This window comes from Sinohyriopsis cumingii, chromosome 6, assembly GCF_028554795.1.
Source record: "Sinohyriopsis cumingii isolate HCF-2022 chromosome 6, ASM2855479v2, whole genome shotgun sequence".
Lineage (NCBI taxonomy): Eukaryota > Metazoa > Mollusca > Bivalvia > Unionida > Unionidae > Sinohyriopsis > Sinohyriopsis cumingii.
In genome coordinates, this window is record NC_142966.1 from 95144450 (window position 1) to 95165768 (window position 21319).

At 35.9% G+C, this 21319-nt stretch overlaps 1 protein-coding gene across 1 annotated transcript in view; it reads left to right on the plus strand.

The window, feature by feature from the left end:
- LOC149797473 (DNA-directed RNA polymerase I subunit RPA49-like) overlaps positions 1–21319 on the plus strand; it is a 61165-nt gene that overhangs the window by 24462 nt on the left and 15384 nt on the right. Inside the window, exons 6-8 of the mRNA XM_089962285.1 lie at positions 1825–1984; positions 5345–5428; positions 13229–13325. Of these exons, the coding sequence (XP_089818411.1) occupies positions 1825–1984; positions 5345–5428; positions 13229–13325 (341 nt within the window). The remainder of the gene's footprint in view (positions 1–1824; positions 1985–5344; positions 5429–13228; positions 13326–21319) is intronic.

A 21319-nucleotide genomic window follows, 5' to 3' on the forward strand; every position in this document is an offset into this window, starting at 1 on the left:
TTGATGAGAAGTCAGCCATTTCTTTCGGAATCACCTCGCAGTGCGTGACTTGAGACATTTGAATATGACCTTGCGGTTTACACGCTTGCAATTGGCTGCCTTTAATGAGATCTTGAAGCCATGTATATCATTAAATTCAGCGAAAATTGGGCTTTCCAGCGCATATAGGTATCATATATTAATTTTTAAAAATGGCCGAGATATTTAGCTGGAAAAATGAACCTATTTTTTGAATGCTTACCAAGAAAATTTAATTTAAACATATATATTTCAAACTTCTATGAAAATAAAGGCCGTTCCCTGCTCTACAATGTGGTGCTATTTTTAGGTGTTGACCTGGTGACTTTGGAGTTTAAATGGAATTTCCTTAGCGAATGCAATATTTCTTGCTTTCACTGCGAGGCATTCAGCTGACCGAATCGTGCCCAACAGTGAAACTGGCTTTTTTAGATAAAAATTACTGTTCATTCACTTATTTTTATCAACAAACCAAACAAACAGTTAAAAAGAGCAAGAAATGAACTTTATTTCAGCACAAATTGTAATTTTGGTGGTTCATCAAACAATGACGATATAGCTGGTAGAAGATGATCATTTTTACGGAGCTCTGTCGAAAGTGCTACACGTCTTAAGGGAGGCTGTCAGTACATAAAGTAGGTGACAAGCCGCCTAAAAATGTAAACTTTGCCTTCTTCTGTTAGGAAAGCGAAAACGACTTTGCCCTGTGATTATTTAAGAGGTACATTGACTGACCATCGCATATTTTTTTAAAATGCCCCACACCTTGGCCTGGTTAGTTCTAGTGTTGTAGCGAAATGTATTCATCAAGGCATCAGTAGCTAGGCCTAGTTTTTATGTCAGTTACATTGACAAACTCTCACCCATTCACAAGCATTATGTTTTGATAGCTGATTGACCATTAACCCTTTTCCGAGTAAGGTAGCAACTATCAATTTCCTGCATGCTATCCTTTGATCATAAAACAAACGAACTTGTGTTTTAAGATCAGAATCAGTGCTTTGGATATATATTAACTGCCTCTTCTACACTATTTTGTCATAAAATTAGTTTGAAACTGTAAGTGAACCAGTAGGCCTAACGGGAAATAATGGCGGACTGTGCTAAGTCTGGGATATACCAGCTTATTAGATTGTCTGTTTTCTTAAATCATCGGGCAGATATATTTAGGAAAAATACACAAATCATTGAAACCAAAACCTATGTATTATTTTATTAAAGATTTAACTTTAAAATACAAATTATGTAGGTCAGAAACATATGGGACAATGCTATGTTGTGGAATTTGCAAGATGCGCTTTAAAGTCTAAGCTGTTATCTGACTTGACAGGTATTTGCGAAAATACGAATAAAAAACAGCAAATCAGATACTATTTATTTGCCTGAAATTACTACAAGTACATATACAAATAAATAAACCATAAATTTGCGATCCCGTCAATGGACTGTTGTAATGAAGCTATATTATAGTGAGTGATTACATTACAAAAACCTCTCCATCTAAAAACAGATGCACTCACGTCTGTGTTGATTCTGTAGGAAGGAAGGGACTGCAACTTTTGATGGTGGGACTCTTATTTTTTACCAAAATGGGAGTCCTGGACTCCTAGTTTTAAAATCCTAGCGAGACCTCTAATCACTATATCAGTATGCTTACTAACAATTCTCTTTAAGACAGCTAAAATTGTTTAACTCTCATTGGAAGAGACGAGGATGCTCCGATTGAATTTTCCAATGCTTATCATCTTAAGATCAGTATGTCAGCCAACACGATTACATTAACGGAGTCTTTCACTTTCTCTTCAGAAAGATAAACTTACCAGTGCATTTGGAAGTTCCAGGAAACGCAAGGCTATGGAGTCAAGAATTCGTAATAAAGTTGAGGCAAAGGAACTAGAAAAAGCTATGGGATCAGCTGTGGAAATGGCTCTTTCACAAGAAAGACTGAATCCAACCTCTACTCAAGGTCTGTCGGTCTGTGTGTATGTGGCTGTTTCTATCCATTTGTTAGATAACACTCTTGAGGAAATGACTTCTTGACAAGAGACACTTAACCCAGCTTCTGCAAAAGGTCTCTTTGTGTAGGTGTATATATTTAGCACCTCTCTGCATAAAGTTATTGTGTTTATATGTATTTACTTTCTAACTGCATAAGGTCTGTATGTGTATGTATTTATTTACCTTCTCACTGCATAAGGTCAGTCTATGTATGTGTATCTAATTACCTTCTCACTGCATAAGGTCAGTCTGTGTATGTGTATTTAATTACCTTCTCACTGCATAAGGTCTCTCTTTGTATGTGTATTTAATTACCTTCTCACTGCATAAGGCCTGTCTGTGTGTGTGTATTTATTTACCTTCTCACTGCATAAGGTCAGTCTATGTATGTGTATTTAATTACCTTCTCACTGCATAAGGTCTATGTATGTGTATTTAATTACCTTCTCACTGCATAAGGTCAGTATATGTATGTATATGTATTTATTTACCTTCTCACTGCAATAGGCCTGTCTATGTATGTGTATTTATTTATCTTCTCACTGCATAATATCAGTCTATGTATGTGTATTTATTTACCTTCTCACTGCATAAGGTCTATGTGTGTGTATGTATTTACCTTCTCACTGCATAAGGTCGGTCTATGTATGTGTATTTATTTATCTTCTCACTGCATAATATCAGTCTATGTATGTGTATTTATTTACCTTCTCACTGCATAAGGTCTATGTGTGTGTATGTATTTACCTTCTCACTGCATAAGGTCGGTCTATGTATGTGTATTTATTTATCTTCTCACTGCATAATGTCTGTCTATGTATGTGTATTTATTTACTTTCTCACTGCATAAGGTCTATGTATGTGTATTTATTTACCTTCTCACTGCATAAGGTCAGTCTGTGTATGTATATGTATTTACCTTCTCACTGCATAAGGTCTATGTATATATATGTATTTACCTTCTCACTGCATAAGTTCTATGTATGTATATGTATTTACCTTCTCACTGCATAAGGTCTATGTATGTGTATGTATTTACCTTCTCACTGCATAAGGTGTGTCTGTTTATGTGTATTTATTTACCTTCTCACTGCATAAGGTCAGTCTATGTATATTTATGTATTTACTTTCTCACTGCATAAGGTCTGACTATGTCTGTGTGTGTATTTACCTTCTCACTGCATAAGGTCTGTCTGTTTATGTGTATGTATTTACCTTCTCACTGCATATGGTCTATCTGTGTATGTGTATTTATTTACCTTCTCACTGCATAAGGTCAGGCTGTGTTTATGTATTTACCTTCTCACTGCATAAGGTCAGTATGTATATGTATTATTTACCTTCTCACTGCACAAGGTCTGTCTGTGTTTGTGTATGTATTTACCTTCTCACTGCATAAGGTCTATGTATGTGTATGTATTTACCTTCTCACTGCATAAGGTCTGTCTGTATATTTATGTATTTACCTTCTCACTGCATAAGGTCTATGTATATGTATTTACCTTCTCACTGCATAAGGTCTATGTATATGTATTTACCTTCTCACTGCATAAGGTCTATGTATGTGTATGTATTTACCTTCTCACTGCATAAGGTCTGTCTGTATATTTATGTATTTACCTTCTCACTGCATAAGGTCTATGTATATGTATTTACCTTCTCACTGCATAAGTTCTATGTATGTATATGTATTTACGTTCTCACTGCATAAGGTCTATATATGTGTATGTATTTACCTTCTCACTGCATAAGGTGTGTCTGTTTATGTGTATTTATTTACCTTCTCACTGCATAAGGTCAGTCTATGTATATTTATGTATTTACTTTCTCACTGCATAAGGTCTGACTATGTCTGTGTGTGTATTTACCTTCTCACTGCATAAGGTCTGTTTATGTGTATGTATTTACCTTCTCACTGCATATGGTCTATCTGTGTATGTGTATTTATTTACCTTCTCACTGCATAAGGTCAGGCTGTGTTTATGTATTTACCTTCTCACTGCATAAGGTCAGTTTGTATATGTATTATTTACCTTCTCACTGCACAAGGTCTGTCTGTGTTTGTGTATGTATTTACCTTCTCACTGCATAAGGTCTGTGTATGTGTATGTATTTACCTTCTCACTGCATAAGGTCTGTCTGTATATTTATGTATTTACCTTCTCACTGCATAAGGTCTATGTATATGTATTTACCTTCTCACTGCACAAGGTCTGTCTGTGTTTGTGTATGTATTTACCTTCTCACTGCATAAGGTCTGTCTGTATATTTATGTATTTACCTTCTCACTGCATAAGGTCTATGTATGTGTATGTATTTACCTTCTCACTGCATAAGGTCTGTCTGTATATTTATGTATTTACCTTCTCACTGCATAAGGTCTATGTATATGTATTTACCTTCTCACTGCACAAGGTCTGTCTGTGTTTGTGTATGTATTTACCTTCTCACTGCATAAGGTCTGTGTATGTGTATGTATTTACCTTCTCACTGCATAAGGTCTGTCTGTATATTTATGTATTTACCTTCTCACTGCATAAGGTCTATGTATATGTATTTACCTTCTCACTGCACAAGGTCTGTCTGTGTTTGTGTATGTATTTACCTTCTCACTGCATAAGGTCTGTCTGTATATTTATGTATTTACCTTCTCACTGCATAAGGTCTATGTCTGTGTATGTATTTACCTTCTCACTGCATAAGGTATGTCTGTATATTTATGTATTTACCTTCTCACTGCATAAGGTCTATGTATATGTATTTACCTTCTCACTGCATAAGGTCTGTCTGTGTATATTTATGTATTTACCTTCTCACTGCATTAAGTCTGTCTGTTTATGTGTATGTATTTACCTTCTCACTGCATAAGGTATATCTATGTATATTTATGTATTTACCTTCATACTGCATAACGTCTATCTCTACCCTGTCTGATTCTATTCTAAACTGAATATGTAAATAAGGTATCAACACTGAAATAACTCCATATTTTACCTATGCAAGCCAGGATACTTAATTTTAAGGTTTAAACATAAACTAATGTAGTTAATCTAGTTTACTTGTTTGAAAAAATCTTCTTCTTCTTCTGTGTACACATTCATGATCTCCCCACCAGTTCTTACAGATTTCCACTTTTGATGCCAACAGTTCATGTTTATGCAAAATCATTTCTATTATATTTGAAACCTCAGATTTATGTTTCTTTATATCTTAAAGTTTGTATTCTTTGTGGTACTTAACTGTTATGTTACTTTATATCTTAAAGTTTGTATTCTGTGTGATATTTCAGTGTTAGGTTGCTTTCAAGCTTCATTTTATGAAATTTCAGATACCTTTGGCACCGAATCCTCTTTAATTCCTCCATGTAACAAGGATGCACAGAGAGTTGAAGATGTTTACAACTTACATGACCGTAAGAAAATAAAAATTCTTATTTTTTTATTTGAATGAGACTAGTAATATTATAATAATAACAATGTAATGTGGCAGTGATAATAACACATATAATCAGCATGGAATATGTTCTGTCATTGTAATGTGGCAGTGATAATAACACATATAATCAGCATGAAATATGTTATGTCATTGTAATGTGGCAGTGATAATAACACATAATCAGCATTGAATATGTTATGTCATTGTAATGTGGCACTTTTAATAACATAATCAGCATGGAATATGTTATGTCATTGTAATGTGGCAGTGATAATAGCACATATAATCAGCATGGAATATGTTATGTCATTGTAATGTGGCAGTAATAATAACATATAATCAGCATGGAATATGTTATGTCATTGTAATGTGGCAGTGATAATAACACATAATCAGCATGGAATATGTTATGTCATTGTAATGTGGCAGTGATAATAGCACATATAATCAGCATGGAATATGTTATGTCATTGTAATGTGGCAGTAATAATAACACATAATCAGCATGGAATATGTTATGTCATTGTAATGTGGCAGTGATAATAGCACATATAATCAGCATGGAATATGTTATGTCATTGTAATGTGGCAGTAATAATAACACATAATCAGCATGGAATATGTTCTGTCATTGTAGTGTGGCAGTGATAATAACACATATAATCAGCATGGAATATGTTCTGTCATTGTAATGTGGCAGTGATAACAACACATAATCAGCATGGAATATGTTCTGTCATTGTAATGTGGCAGTGATAATAACACATATAATCAGCATGGAATATGTTATGTCATTGTAATGTGGCAGTGATAATAACACATATAATCAGCATGGAATATGTTATGTCATTGTAATGTGTCAGTGATAATAACACATAATCAGCATGGAATATGTTATGTCATTGTAATGTGGCAGTGATAATAACACATAATCAGCATGGAATATGTTATGTCATTGTAATGTGGCAGTGATAATAGCACATATAATCAGCATGGAATATGTTATGTCATTGTAATGTGGCAATGATAATAGCACATATAATCAGCATGGAATATGTTATGTCATTGTAATGTGGCAGTAATAATAACATATAATCAGCATGGAATATGTTATGTCATTGTAATGTGGCAGTGATAATAACACATAATCAGCATGGAATATGTTATGTCATTGTAATGTGTCAGTGGTAGTAACTAGGGCATAACCGATTAGCATTTTTCTACTGATTTCCGATTCCGGATTTTGGGCATGAAATTTTTCCGATTCCGGATACGATTCAATTAATCGGAAATGCTAAATTAAAAGGTTTTTCAAATTAACTTTTTAAACCGTGTTACACACGTTTTGCATATCACACCGATGTCACAAGGGGAAGGATATGGCAGGACTATAGCAAAATGCAACGAAGTTCAAAGCCACAAAGAATCCATGAAATTTTTTATTTTTTTGCCAGTTCCGACCCATTCTTTGTTCAACAATTAGTTGATCTTGCCGCCAGGCTTTTATTTTCCCGCCTTAATCATTTATGTCGGCAAGCGGCCAGTTCCATCCTGTACTTTATTCAACAATTAGTTGATCTTGCCGCCATGCTTTAATGTCGCGGTCAAATAAAAATAAAACAGGCTTTTGTTTGGTCCTATAAAGTTGGCCTCTTGCGGAATCATTTTCTTTTAATACCTCATTAGCATGTGTCAATGTATTCAATATTATGCCTTCATTATTGAGGATGTTGACATAAACGGGTAGGACTGTGTTATATATTTTAATAAATTTAAATCTTTCAGTCTAACTCAAGTATTATTGTTTCACCCCGTTGTGTTGACCATATTGGACTTTTCTGACTTCTTATTTAACTTTATTAACGCACTATCGAATGACACGCAGTGTTAGACACGGTGCTATAGAAATTCAACTTTATTATTTTTATTATCCGAATCGGTCGTTCCTGCCTTGTCCGACTCCAATTAATCGGAAGTTCATACTATCCGGTGGAATCCGATTTCCGGATCAAAAGTCGGTTATGCCCTAGTAATAACACATATAATCAGTATGGAACATGTTATGTCATTGTAATGTGGCAGTGATAATAGCACATATAATCAGCATGGAATATGTTATGTCATTGTAATGTGTCATTGATAATAACATATAATCAGCATGGAATATGTTATGTCATTGTAATGTGGCAGTAATAATAACATATAATCAGCATGGAATATGTTATGTCATTGTAATGTGGCAGTAATAATAACACATAATCAGCATGGAATATGTTCTGTCATTGTAGTGTGGCAGTGATAATAACACATATAATCAGCATGGAATATGTTCTGTCATTGTAATGTGTCAGTGATAATAACAAATATAATCAGCATGGAATATGTTCTGTCATTGTAATGTGGCAGTGAAACAAAAGAGTAGTATTTTGACTGTTTCAGAAAAAAGATTAACTTCCCCATTTTTCAACCACAGCTAATTTAATCAAATAACTTGTGTTTAAGGTAGGCAAAAACTTTTATAGACTTAGTAAACAGGAATTAGGTTGAAAAGACAGGGTACATTAGTTTTCAACATCATTTGGATACCAAAAACAGTGATTGTCCAGCCTAAATTCAGTTGCCCAGAGCACAGCAAATGGTATAACATGAGGCTGGCTATTTTGGTACCTTTAGTTCAACATGATTGGGAATCCTTTATTTGCCAATCAGTTGCTGGTGCTTGCATAACACACAATAGTGTTGAACATGGTTTCTTTGAATTACGACAGAGGGCCAGAGGTTTTCACAAAATAGTTGCATGGATAAGGATTAACTTTTAATTAGTCACGCTGGCTTTCTCGCTTGTTTATTTAAGGGTAATCTTTAGCTATTGTGCAGTTTGACCACAGCTAACCAGAATATGACAATAGGGCACGTTTTGGGGGAAATGAATAAAGCAAAATCTGCATATAATATGTTTGGGAATAAGTAAGGATTTAAGTGACGCTATGCACGCTTTGCACTTTGTAAGTACTATAGATTATATTTCAGCGTGGTCTCCCTGGTAAACTCAAGCAGCACTCGAATTATGAAGTGTGTACTTACCTTTATTTAACTTCAAGTTGGAGAAAATATGCACATGCAAAATAATAACAAAAATCAATCATAGTACTTTATAACATTTGTATGTACATCATGCAGTACTGTCTTTAAGCCTGTTTTGGGATGATGATAAACCATGCACTACCTTGGTGGTTCCATGCCTTCCTGGGGGCTGCCAAATCTAAAATTTCCAGTGCTTTACTGTATTAAAATGGTAACATTCAAGATGTTTGTTTTGGGCATCAACTTGATACGAGTTAACACACATGAGCTTGATGTTAGTGTTTACATTTTTCTTTATCAGGGCCCTGGTTGGCTAAGCATATTCATTCATCCATGCAGTACATGATTCCGTTGCTATTTTACTCTACATGAAACATTGTAAGTGGATAAAACATTTCTTGCTGGCATCAGTTAAGAAAACAAGAGAGTGAAGTTCACAGATGTCGTGTGTCAGCACTGAATGGAATCCCCAAACTCTTATTGATAGAAATCAGGTTTACAAAAGTAGTAACTAAGACTATCTGTACTGGTCGTAGACCAGACTGTTGCTTCTTGGACTTCCAGTATGGCCACTGTTGAAGCTGTCTTTAAATTCTTGTCATTGCAACTCCTCCAAGATGGTCATTTCAACATTGGGTTTGACTTGAAAGAACTTCTGATGATGTCTAATTGGTCCTAAATGAAAATGGTGCCATTCTGATATCTAGTATGGCTATCACAGTGGTTATCTTGAAATTTTTTTTTATTAATACTCAGTATGGACAGTGATATCATCATGGACAGCCATTTTGAAAATCTTGCTTTCGTTACTGCACCTGAGTGGATAGTTATATAAACATGTGATTTTCACTAAAACATTTAAGATGTCATGTTGATCCAGGAGCCTTCTTTTGAAGACCAGTTATTTTAAATGAAAACAATGCCAATCTGACATTTAATATGGCCACCACACAATGGCATCTTGAAAATCTTTTTATCTTTGCTCCTTCTAAATAGATGGCTTTATCAACATGAGGTTTTCACTAAAAGATTTAGTATGATGTTTAATTGGTCTCAACTGAAAATGGTGCACAGCAGGCTCTTGAAAATCTTGCTATAGCTACTCCTCCCGAATGGATAGTTGCATCAAAATGGGGTTTTAACAAAAGCTCTTTTGATGATGTCTAGTTGGTCCTCATTGAAAATGGTGCCAATATGATATCTAATATGAACACCACTGTGGCCATCTTTATAATCTTTTTATCACTGCTCCTTCTACATCGATGGTCATATGAAGATGAGGTTTTCACTTGGAGATTTCTTTATCATGTTTAGTAGGTTCTAAATTAAAACAGTGCTAATCTGATAGCTGATTTTGTCATCACATAGGCTGTCTTGAAAGACCTATAACTACTCCTGCATGGGTTTTTACTTGAAGATTTCTTATGCTGTCTAGACGGTGCTAAATAAAAAGTGTGCCTATCTTCAAAGTCTTGTTGTCACTTCGCCTCTCGAAGTATGGAAAGCATGGGGATCAATATACATGGTGTTTCACCAGGACACCTCTAATGATGTCTACTTTGACCTAAACGAAAATGGTGCCAAACTGACATCCAGTATTTGAAAATGTTTTCATTGCTGATATCGGAGGTAGTTTCAACACTCGACAATTAGAAAGGAAGAAATGATCTTATATTGAATTCCAGGAAATTCTTTTTGCCCACTTAAATGCAAGTCCCTTCAAGGGACTCTTGTTTTATATATTTGGACTTAATATTGTTTAGTACGTGATTTCAACCAGTAAGAGTTGGGGATTCCATTTAGCACTGAGTGTAGCCAGTTTTAAAACTCTAATCTGGAATTGATACCAGCAAGGGATGTCATTCCATTTAGCACTGAGTGTAGCCAGTTTTAAAATTCTCATCTGGAATTGATACCAGCAAGGGACATAATTCCATTTACAGAGCTGAGCAAATCCCATAGGCCAATGTCCCGAACTAGTCATTTTTGAAGTCGGACAAGTAAAATTTTCCAAGTCGCTAGTCCGGGACAAGTGCTTTTTAAAAAAGTTGGGCTGGTCCTTATTTTTGTGCTTTAATCACTACATCTGCCTTTATTTGGCCAATCATGCCCTCTGGGCGTACTGAATGCTTGATTCTACCCCTCTTCGTGTATACATTTACACCCTGTTACCACTTGACTGCATATTGGGCTAAGCAACCAAATTATCGGCAAATCAAAACACGTCAAACAAAAGAAAGCCAGTGTGATCAATTGGCAGTCTTGTAAGCGGTTTAGTTGCAGTGAGTTTACTCAATCTAGATCATAACGAGCGGCTCACAATGATTTTAATCCAGCGAGTCAGTGTACTTAAATAAATGAAAGGTAATTTACTGACATCATTGTTGGTTTCCTTTATGAACTGATTAAATGACAGTAATGATTCTTTAATTTATAATTGATTATACAGATGATTAACTTCCACATGCGATATTGTGTTTGAAGCGAAACAATTATGCTAATTAATGAGCTGTTTCAGTTCATATTTAAAAGAGAAAATTGATGTTTTGATCCCTTTAGAAGTCATTGTGAAGCAAGCTGATAGTTACTCTGTGGATAAAATGAGTTTGCTAAATTATTTTCGCATGGAAGGTAATAACGGCGATTCGGTGAAGGTAAATTTGTTTGGAAATGGAGGGATAAAACATAAGATGGATACTGAGTGTGCGGTGGCTATTTCAGAGTGTGAGCAAGGATTTAGTTCAATGAACTTAATCAAGACTTCTTTAAGGAATTCCCTAAACCAAAAGAGTTTACAAATGCTAATGAACATTTCTGCAAATGGACCAGAGCTTGAGGACTTTAGTACTGGTGCAGGTGGCAGACATATACATGGACATATTTTCAAATCCATTAGCTAAAACATATATACATGAACCTGAAGAAGCCAAATGTATAACAACCAATGTTTTAGAAAAATTAAATTCTTTTAAGAAATAATTATGTTGTATATTATTTTTTTTCTATGGATTAAGTACATATTTCTCATCAAATCTCTGCAAGTGATTATCATTTTGGGACCTGTGAAAAGTAAGGTGGGACTAATGAAGAGTAAGGTGGGACTAGAGAAGAGAAGGGTGGGACTAGTGAATTTTCTGAAACCACTTGTCCTGGACTAGTGGTTAAAAAAAAATTTGCTCAGCCCTGATTTAGCACTGAGTATGGCCAGTTTTAAAAATCCCATCTGCAATTGATAACCTGCAAGGGATGTCATTCCATTTAGCACTGAATGTAGCCAGTTTTAAAATTCCCATCTGGAATTGATACCCGCAAGGGACATTATTCCATTTAGCACTGAGCGTAGCCAGTTTTAAAATTACCATCAGGAATTTATACCAGCAATGGATGTCATTCCATTTAGCACTGAGTGTAGCCAGTTTTAAAATTACCATCTGGAATTTATACCAGCAAGGGATGTCATTCCATTTCACTGTATCATGCTGAGTAAAAAAAATATGCAGAATTCTTGTGATTCATGGAATGAATAAATACATCTAAATATCCTGGAAGAATAATCATAATGAAGACACACATGGCTTTTGCATAAATAAGAAATGTCTTCCAGAATGATTCTACCATTGGAAAACTAGATGGCAATTGTCTGCCCTTCTCTTCCTCATATAGATGGTATAATCCAGTGAAAAAATAACCATTATCTAATATTATGATTTATCCCAATTTGTCTATGCCTAACATAATGCAGAGCATAACATTGTGTAATGTCCTTCCATCCATCTGTTCCTTATTCATTTTTGTACAGTGACTAGAGTTCTCTATCATAAACCATTGCAATTATGGATATGGAAGAAGTATGAATAAGGTCATAGTGACTGAAAATAGAAAAATGTTTTCAGCACAACAAAATTATAGATCAAACCAGGATCAGACTTTGTTTATAGCTGTGCTTGGCTTATAGAAGAAAACTTTTATTTTGAGGGCAAGATTAATGGCCTTCACTTTGGGTAAGAAAGAAACTGATTGAATTTAGGGTTTAAAAAAAGTCAAAGGTCAGGGTCACTGTGACTGAAAGAAAAAATATTCTGTGCATAATATCTTTAGTTGTAGATGGAGAACTTTGACCAAAAAAAGTGTGTGCTGTGTTTGCACTTAAGGTATGGATGAAGTCTGCTGATTTTTGAATCAAAAGTTAAATGGGGCAATAAAGCAACATGTTTTGGGGTCCAAGGTCAGATATTAAGGTCAAGGTAAGTCTGATAGGAAAATAGTAGCTTCAGAGTTTAAGACCACATACCTTGGGTCAAGGTCATTGATACTCATTGGTCAGTAATCTCTCGAATTAACACTCTGCCTACTAGTGCCTGCATAGATGACTATTAAACACGTCAGGTGTATAATGTCCCATGCATGGTACTGTTGTTCATCTAGAGTGCAATTATTATTGCACCAATTATTATCTTCAGTGGAGTACATAAAAATACCCTACTTCATAGAGCAGGTACTCTCAGGAAGAACATTACTGTAGTTCAGATGCTCTAGAAGGCAACCAACGCCATGTCATTATAACATGCTGATGCATACATTAAAGTGACATATATTCATTCTGAAAGCCTAATTGTCAGCAGTCTGGTAGAAGTATATTTTTAGGAAATCTAACAGTGACAATAATGATACTTTTGAATTGTTTGAATTGCAGTCATCAGCAGAACAGAGTTAGAAGAACTTACTTCAAGTGCAAAAGTGTTTTTTGATTCCACAGTTACAGATATCAGGATATGGAAAGCTGACAAAGTGTAAGTCCACACATCCAGTTAAAACATAAAACAACATGTTCCTCTTCATGACAAATTGTAGTTATAATTGGCAGGTTTGAATTGTATATAATGTACAGTCAGATCAGTGTATTGACTCCTCAGGTGACAAGCTGGAAGCATTCTTTATAAACATTGGTTGTAATGTACAGATTGAAATTACTGATTTTGATACAGATGGAATATATTGGTCTGACCCTTTTTTTTCAGGCGGTAGCTATGCTAGATTTTTTTGTATTTTCTACATTTCCATTTATAGGTTTTAATCAAAAGCTAGCATTATATAAACTGAGGATGCTGTAATTTCATTAAATTTTTTATTTGAATTGACTAATTAATGGCTTCTTTTATTAATCAACTGTATTCCTTTATTGTTAGGTCCCACCAAGACAGTGGTAGGGCATGTAATGTTACCTTTCTCTGTTCATCTGTCCACACCTTGGTTAGGTTTACTTTTAAGTCATTTATGCATACATTTGGCATAATCATTATGCTTTTTTTCACTAAATTACACCTTACGTGTAAATTTATTCGGATTGTGCATTTTTGGTATGTCCTTCTCCCCCAAAAATTAATAATCTGTTTTCTTATTTTTATTAACATCCCACTAATCTTTCAGACCGTATTCTAGAAAAGACAGCTTCTGTGTATCTATGACATAAGAGTACACTTGTTTGAAGACTTGCATGCACTTTCCTAACAGTATTATGTTCTATTTATAGCAGCTGCCCTATTTCCAAGAAACTAGCTGGTTTTACTTTTGACCTTGGTTTCTTTTTATAGCAGCTGTATGGCTTAGTTAGGAGAAAACAGACTGGTTTTCTAAATTGTAATCTTTGCCTGCAGATTCTTTGTTCTAATTCATATCTGATACAGAAACCAGTTTGTAGGTATTTGGCACTAAAAGTCAAGTAAGATTTATTCTAGTAGAAGCATGTATTATGGCAAAAATGTTTTTCAAATAATTTCACAGATGGATTAGAAAAAGACAAAAAACTGATTCAGAGATGAATACATGAATTACACAATACAGCGTTCCATTCTAGGGCAGCTTCATGCCCATTGCAGGCTTTATGTAAAGGGTTTTAATATTGGTCATGGTGGTAAAACAAAGAAACCTTGAATTAGCTCATTTTACAAACTCCAATACTAAGGTAACTTGTAACTTCTTTTTTAAAGCAGAACTAATTCATGCAGAGGCATTATTTACCAAGTTCTTAATATAATATAGAAGAAGACTATGTTGGTCCTTTGCTTAAACGGATGTTTCCTGATTCCGAAATTGCAGAAAATTTGCATGTGCAAAAACAAAATCATCTAATATGGTTAGGTGTTTAGCAGTTTCACTTAAAAGTTGCAGAAGCTATGAAAATTGGGCCATTTAGTATTGCAGCTGACATGAGCACTGATGGCAAAGTCAGAGTCCTCTTACTTCATTACCAGAATTAACAGTAGATTCCACTGAAGAAAACATTTTTTATTTACTTGATAATGCTTTGAATAAACATAAGCTGGCAGAACTATATGAGGTTTTCAGCTGATAATGCATCAGTGATAACTGGAATTCATAAAGGGGTTGCATTCTATATTTTGAAAAATGTCTCCATCATTGTACATATCAGGTTATCCCTATCATATGATGCACCTTGCTGCAGGAAAGGCTGCTGATAAATTAGAAGGAGAACCCCTGAAGTATCAAGTTGGCATTCTACCTGACAATGTATTTCATGCGGACAGAGTTGATATTTTTCATCTTATTTCCCAGTAAAAGACCCAATAACTGGAAGATATATATTTCCTCTTCTTTGTCAGGTTATGAAAGGAATATTGGTTCTTTACCATTCTAATGCTGACCGTGAGAGATTGTTCAGCATTGTTAACAAAAATAAAACTGAATTCAGATCCAGGCTCTGTAACCCAGCACTTGATTCTCTACTGGCATGCAAAACATTCATAATCTCAGCTGGTACAAAGTATTTTGAAATGCAATATGAGAGACTGTTGCTCTTTAAAGCTCAGAGTGCTATATATGAAAATTAGAAGCAGTTATTGATGTTATAAGACCAAAAGGGGTAAACAAATCATTTTGTACATATGTTCATTGAATTTTATTATGTTATATGTGGATTTCTCTTTTTCTGCTTGGATTACTCTTTTTGTCCACTTGATTACACTTTTTCCTCACTAGGGGTTGGCATGTATGTTTATGGGGTGGGTGGGGGGCATTTATGTTCCATGACCACTTTTCTCCTTTGAATACATTCGTCAATCTTATTAACATTAGGAAATAAACATGACTTCCTGCCAAATCCACCTGAAAAGGCAAAAAATAATCTTTTTATGTCTAATGCCATAAAGAAAAAGGTAAGAAACCCATACCCATTTCCTCCACTTCACCATTGCTTAATGGTATCAGTAAAAAAAACCTTTCACTACTTTACCAGAAGACTTTGAATATCTTTCATTTCAAGAATCCTATAAAGAAAGTCTGTTTACTTCAGTATATTAAGGTTTATGTTATATGTAGTAAACTTTGTTTTTTTAATACTTTTTATCAAAATTGATGTGAAATTTTTATGCAATATTGACTTTGTTTATTCTGATGTTGTACTTCAACAATGTATCATATCATTTGTATGTCTTTGTTGGCTGTTATTAGGGCTCACTGCATATATATTTCTGCTTGCATAAGTAACAAATTTTGCTGTGATTTTGTGAACACTTTCAAGCTATTAGTCCACTTTCAAGTTTTGTGTTTGTCAGTTCAGTTAAACATTTCGATGAAATGCAGTAAATGCAAGAAATTTAAAGCTAGTGAGGTCACCTACGAGACGTGCTTTATCCTCAGCTTGCAGTGTGTGCTTTTTATGGTCAGAGAGATGTGCTTCACTCATCATTGTTCTCATCCACAGCTTGCAGTGTGTGCTTTTTGTGGTTAGAGAGATGTGCTTCACTCATCCTTGTTCTCATCCTCAACCTGCAATGTGTGCTTTTTATGGTCAGAAAATATCTTGTCTGCATTGTAGCATAAAAGTACAGAAAGCAAGTGGAAATGTGAAGTCTTGTTCAGAACGGTGTGAAGTATTGAGCCTTCATCCAAAGACAGTCCAGTTTTAAGTGGAGGACATTATTATGCACCTCCCTCATCCAGATGTATGATGCTGACTGCACTGATTACATCATCAGAATTGGAGGAACAAGAGGTTGCAGAATTGTTGGGTTCCAATTCTTCCCAGACACTGTTAGATATGTAGATGCATCAACTTGTGTGAGAAGAAATGATTTAGTTGCTATTTTAGAACAGTTTTTGCCCATATATGCATGACTAATCTCCATGGATTATTTTGAGCTTATGGGGGAGTGTTCTCCCCATATCTAGGCAGTCCAATGAGCTTAATTCCCCCTTGCATTTCCAACCATGGCCTTTGGTCCTTTGCATCTGGGCTTGTGCATTTTAAAAAACACAGATCTTGATGATATATTTCAACATTCTCTCAAGCCATATTACACCATTCCAATTGCCAATCAGTCAATCTGGTCATCCAGCTGGCTGTACCTATTTAATGACTGTAGATCTGTCACTTTGTGAAGCTATAGATCTGTCACTTCGTGAAGCTATAGATCTGTCACTTTTTTAAGTTATTGATCTGTCACTTTGTGAAGCTATAGATCTGTCATTTTGTGAAGCTATAGGTCTGTCAATTTGTGAAGCTGTAGATCTGTCACTTTGTGCAGCTGTAGATCTATCACTTTGTGAAGCTGTAGATCTGTCACTTTGTGAAGCTGTAGATCTGTTGCTTTGTGCAGCTATAGATCTGTCACTTTGTGAAGCTATAGATCTGTCACTTTGTGAAGCTGTAGATCTGTGACTGTGAAGCTGTAGATCTGTCACTTTGTGAAGCTATAGATCTGCCATCTTCACTAGCCAAGATTCTGTTCTGATAATTCTATCTGCACCTTGGCAGATTGAACAGATATTTTACTGCTTTGTCCTAGCGACATCTATTGGATTTCATGATTTGCCTCCCTTACTGTGTAATGCCAACTAATTAATAGTGTGTAATAGCGGTACATAAGCCAAAAATTGTGGAGGCAGTTGACCTAAAAAGGATACTTTGTAACTTTAACATTGAAAGTATGACTACATACTAGAGGGAAGACATTACAGGTGTATTTGACTGAATGGTATTTGTTCAAACATGGACCAGTATTAGAAAATTACTTGTTTATCAGTCCATTCAAGTTGTTTTCTCCCCTCTTGTCTCGATCAACTAGCAATTGAGCCAACTGTTCAGCCACCTGCCATCTTACTCTTTGGCCATTCATACTGGCAACACTTACTCAACTGGCAAGTCATTTATTTATGGTTTAAGCTTTGAAACGGTACTATGGTACATTTATGAATGATGGTTATGTTACATGGATTTGGACATAGGCCCTGTTGATGATGACTTACACAGTGAGTGTAGGGATGACCATAACACCTTGAAACACTCATCAATCTGTGGAATGGACTGAGTTTAGTTTCAGTGCAGCTATTCAAGAATTATACCATTTCTTGCCAGCTTCCAAATGACTGCCACTGGCAGCTGAGAGCCAGGCCTCTAAGGTCAAGGCATAATTAGACCTGGAAGATGAGGAGAAATATCTCTTTGTGCACCACTGCAATTGTTGTTAGAAAGGATATTTCATAACTGTCTGTCAGAATAAATTGGTGATGTGGGATATGGGACGTGCTAAGCCATTTCTCAGTCAACTGCCAGCAACTTTTTAGTCACATTGATATAGAACATATTCCAACACTTTTACCACCTATCTACCAATAATGGTAGTCTACCAATAATGGTAGATAAGAATGTTGTGGCAGTCAGTATCATTATCCATCTTTCACTAGGTGGACAAGAGTAATTTTAATGCCACCTCAGAACTCATTTGTAATGTTGTGGAACATCTCTCTGATGTGTGACCTAGCATTGGTAGCCATTTTTTTCAGCATACCTGTTAATCAACTGCCAGGAATTCCAAGATCATTAACAGGGCTATACATCATACTCTAATGTTCTGGCAGCTTCTGCATACTTAGATTTGGTGAGATGAGATGCCTGTCTTTGCTCATTATCGCTACAGTCACACCAGTGGCAGGCTACACAGGAATTGCCCCTCCAAATTGCCATGCTTAATGCTCAAATCATTCTTGTTCACAAAGGAGAGATGATCTTCAGCAAAGAGATAAGAGGCCAAATACTGCCCATCAATAGCAATAGTTCTGTCCTCAAGCAAGTTTCAGGAGACAAAGAGGCTTCTCTATTTAGGAGCCAATTTAATAATTGGGATAAGAAATAGGGTTTCTCCTTCTGCAAGGCTCTTAATAATTGCAGTTTACTACCTTGACTGTCCTCAGACAGCCAACCAGTTGGTGTCAGACTCCTTCATTTCCATCACTGTTAGATTGACCTGTTTTAGTAAAATGAATCTGCAATGCAAGTTGTTCAGATTAACTGTTTTTAGCCCCCTTCCATTTCCTGTTCTCATTTTGTGATGGACATTGTCAGATTTAGAAACAGCCAGAATTATGCAGAACTCGACAAGCAGACAGTGGATGATAAAACTCTTCCAACATACTATCAAGTTGATGTATTGCTCAGCTTACAACTGGCACCACATTGCTGTTGTTAAGGGGAGGGAATAAGTTTATTCCCATGTTTATTTGACACATAGATAAAATAAGTATACATTTTTCATGTTTCGTGAGTGCTGGATTCAGGTTGTATTCGAGATTTTTTCTTCAAATTTTGATGTGACCGTTGAGTATTGTCTTAGAAACATAATTTATATGAGATTTGCTTTCTTGTGCATTTGTTCATTTTCCAGTGAAATCAACACTGGATGAAAATCTTTTTCCTGTCCGTCTCATGTAGACAAAGGGCAATAACTCTTGCCCATTATCTGCCTTTGCCACTGCCAGTTGTCGACAATTTTTAAGCTTCGCAGCTGTACTGATAATACATATTTTTCCTGCAACAATCCAAGCCATCTTGGTGTTCATATTGAACCATCCAACTTTAAATTTGAATTTATTGTGTTAGACAATCTTTCTTCTACAGACCGCTCTGGTGGCCTAGTGGTTAGAGCGTCCGCCTTGGATGCGGGAGGTTGTGGGTTCAATTCCTGGCTGAGTCATACCAAAGACTTACAAAAATGGTACTAACAGCTGCATCACTTGGTACTCAGCATTAAGAGGTTAGTGTTAGGACATGTCGGCCTGGTGTCGGGATAATGTGACTGGGTGGGACATCATGCTACATGTCTGCGGCATGATGCCCCAGTGCTAGACATCACTATAAACTGCCACACTGCAGACATTGTAGCGATATGACTGAAAAATTGTTAAAGCTACGTTAAAAATCCAGATCACAAGCACAAACATTCTTTTACAGGCTTTATACATTGTTTTTACAATATTTGACAAATTTGAGTGACTTTATCATCTTTAGAGTCAGAGTCTTTTTAAGACTATGTTACAACACACTATCATGGAACTAATGTTTTCATTTACAAGTTAGTGCAACTCTACTTTTGCTTATTCCATTTGTAATGGGGGCGGTATTCAAGAGTTAGTAACATTCTGAATTACTAATTTATGCTTTGTTTTCTCTTCTTGTGTCATATCAGTAGAAATGTTAACTAAATGCATGAAATGCAAACAATTCAATGCCAAGAAAGTCAACTATAACTCCTGCATCATGTGTAATAACTACACATTGTCAGTGCCATGCAGCGTGTGATATGTGGACAGAGGAAGTCTGGGCTACAGTATTAGCTAATTTGCAACATGCTGAATTTGCTAATTTATGCATTCTTTTCTGTTCTTTTGTTATTTCAGTAGAAATGTCAACTAAATGCATGAAAGGCAAAAAGTTCAAAGCAGTAGTCCAGAAGGCATCTAAGGGAAGGAAAGACGATAGAAGTCAACTTCTTTTGCAAGGTTTGTGGGGATGTTGCCCCTCCCCCTTAACCTAAAGTTCATCACTTGCAATTTGGGGGAGTGTCCCTCCAATTTTAGGCTGCCCAGTGGATGCATGTCAGAGCATGGCCTTCAGGCCTGTAAGTCCAGATTTGAGGAGTTTGTGATGGATCCAATGAATCCATTTCATAATAAGGCCTTGCCATCATTGGCCATCCAACAATCCCAGTACGAGGACTTTATGATAAAACTGTCCAGCCATCCATGATTTATGGGAATCTTAGTTGCAGATCCATTTTGCTGAACTGTCAGCGACATACCCTTACTATGACAGAGATTTTAGTGAGAAATCAGTCTGTTCAGCCAGGGCCTTGGAGCAGCTGGTACCAGTGATAGCTGGATCATCTTCTATACGGCCAGCATCCAGACTGATAATACGACAGGCAAACCAGCCAGCTGTTCTAGCAGTGCCATACATTCCAGCAATTCCAGACTTTTATATGTACACTGCAAATCCACATGGGAGTGTTAGTGACATTTTCAAAGAGGACGGAATTTTGTCCATAATGCCACCTGGTATGGTTTATCCAGAACTGCAAGCAGAACCAGATTAGGACTTGACACAGTGAGTGGGATGAAGCTCCTACAAATTAGCTGTACTCAGATTTGACCATGGAACAAACTGAATTTAGCTTCAAGGCCGCTGTTGAATGAATTTATAGGGTGTTGGCAACTTCTGAATGCTCTCCACCTACTACTACTCAAGATAAGATTAAAGAGTTAAAGCATTGGTAGATTTAGATAGGAGGAAGAGATTCCTTCCTTTTGGCTTCTTTCCCAATCAGCTAAAATTAAGGAAATCATGGACTTTGTCTAGCTGTTGTGTAGAATTGGTGACCCAGAGAATTCTAAGGCTTTCTTTTCAGAAAGCCAAGTTCCAGTGACATTCTCAGCTTTCTGGTATAAAACTCAGATTTCTTCAGTACTGATCTCCCAGCCCATGACAAAATCT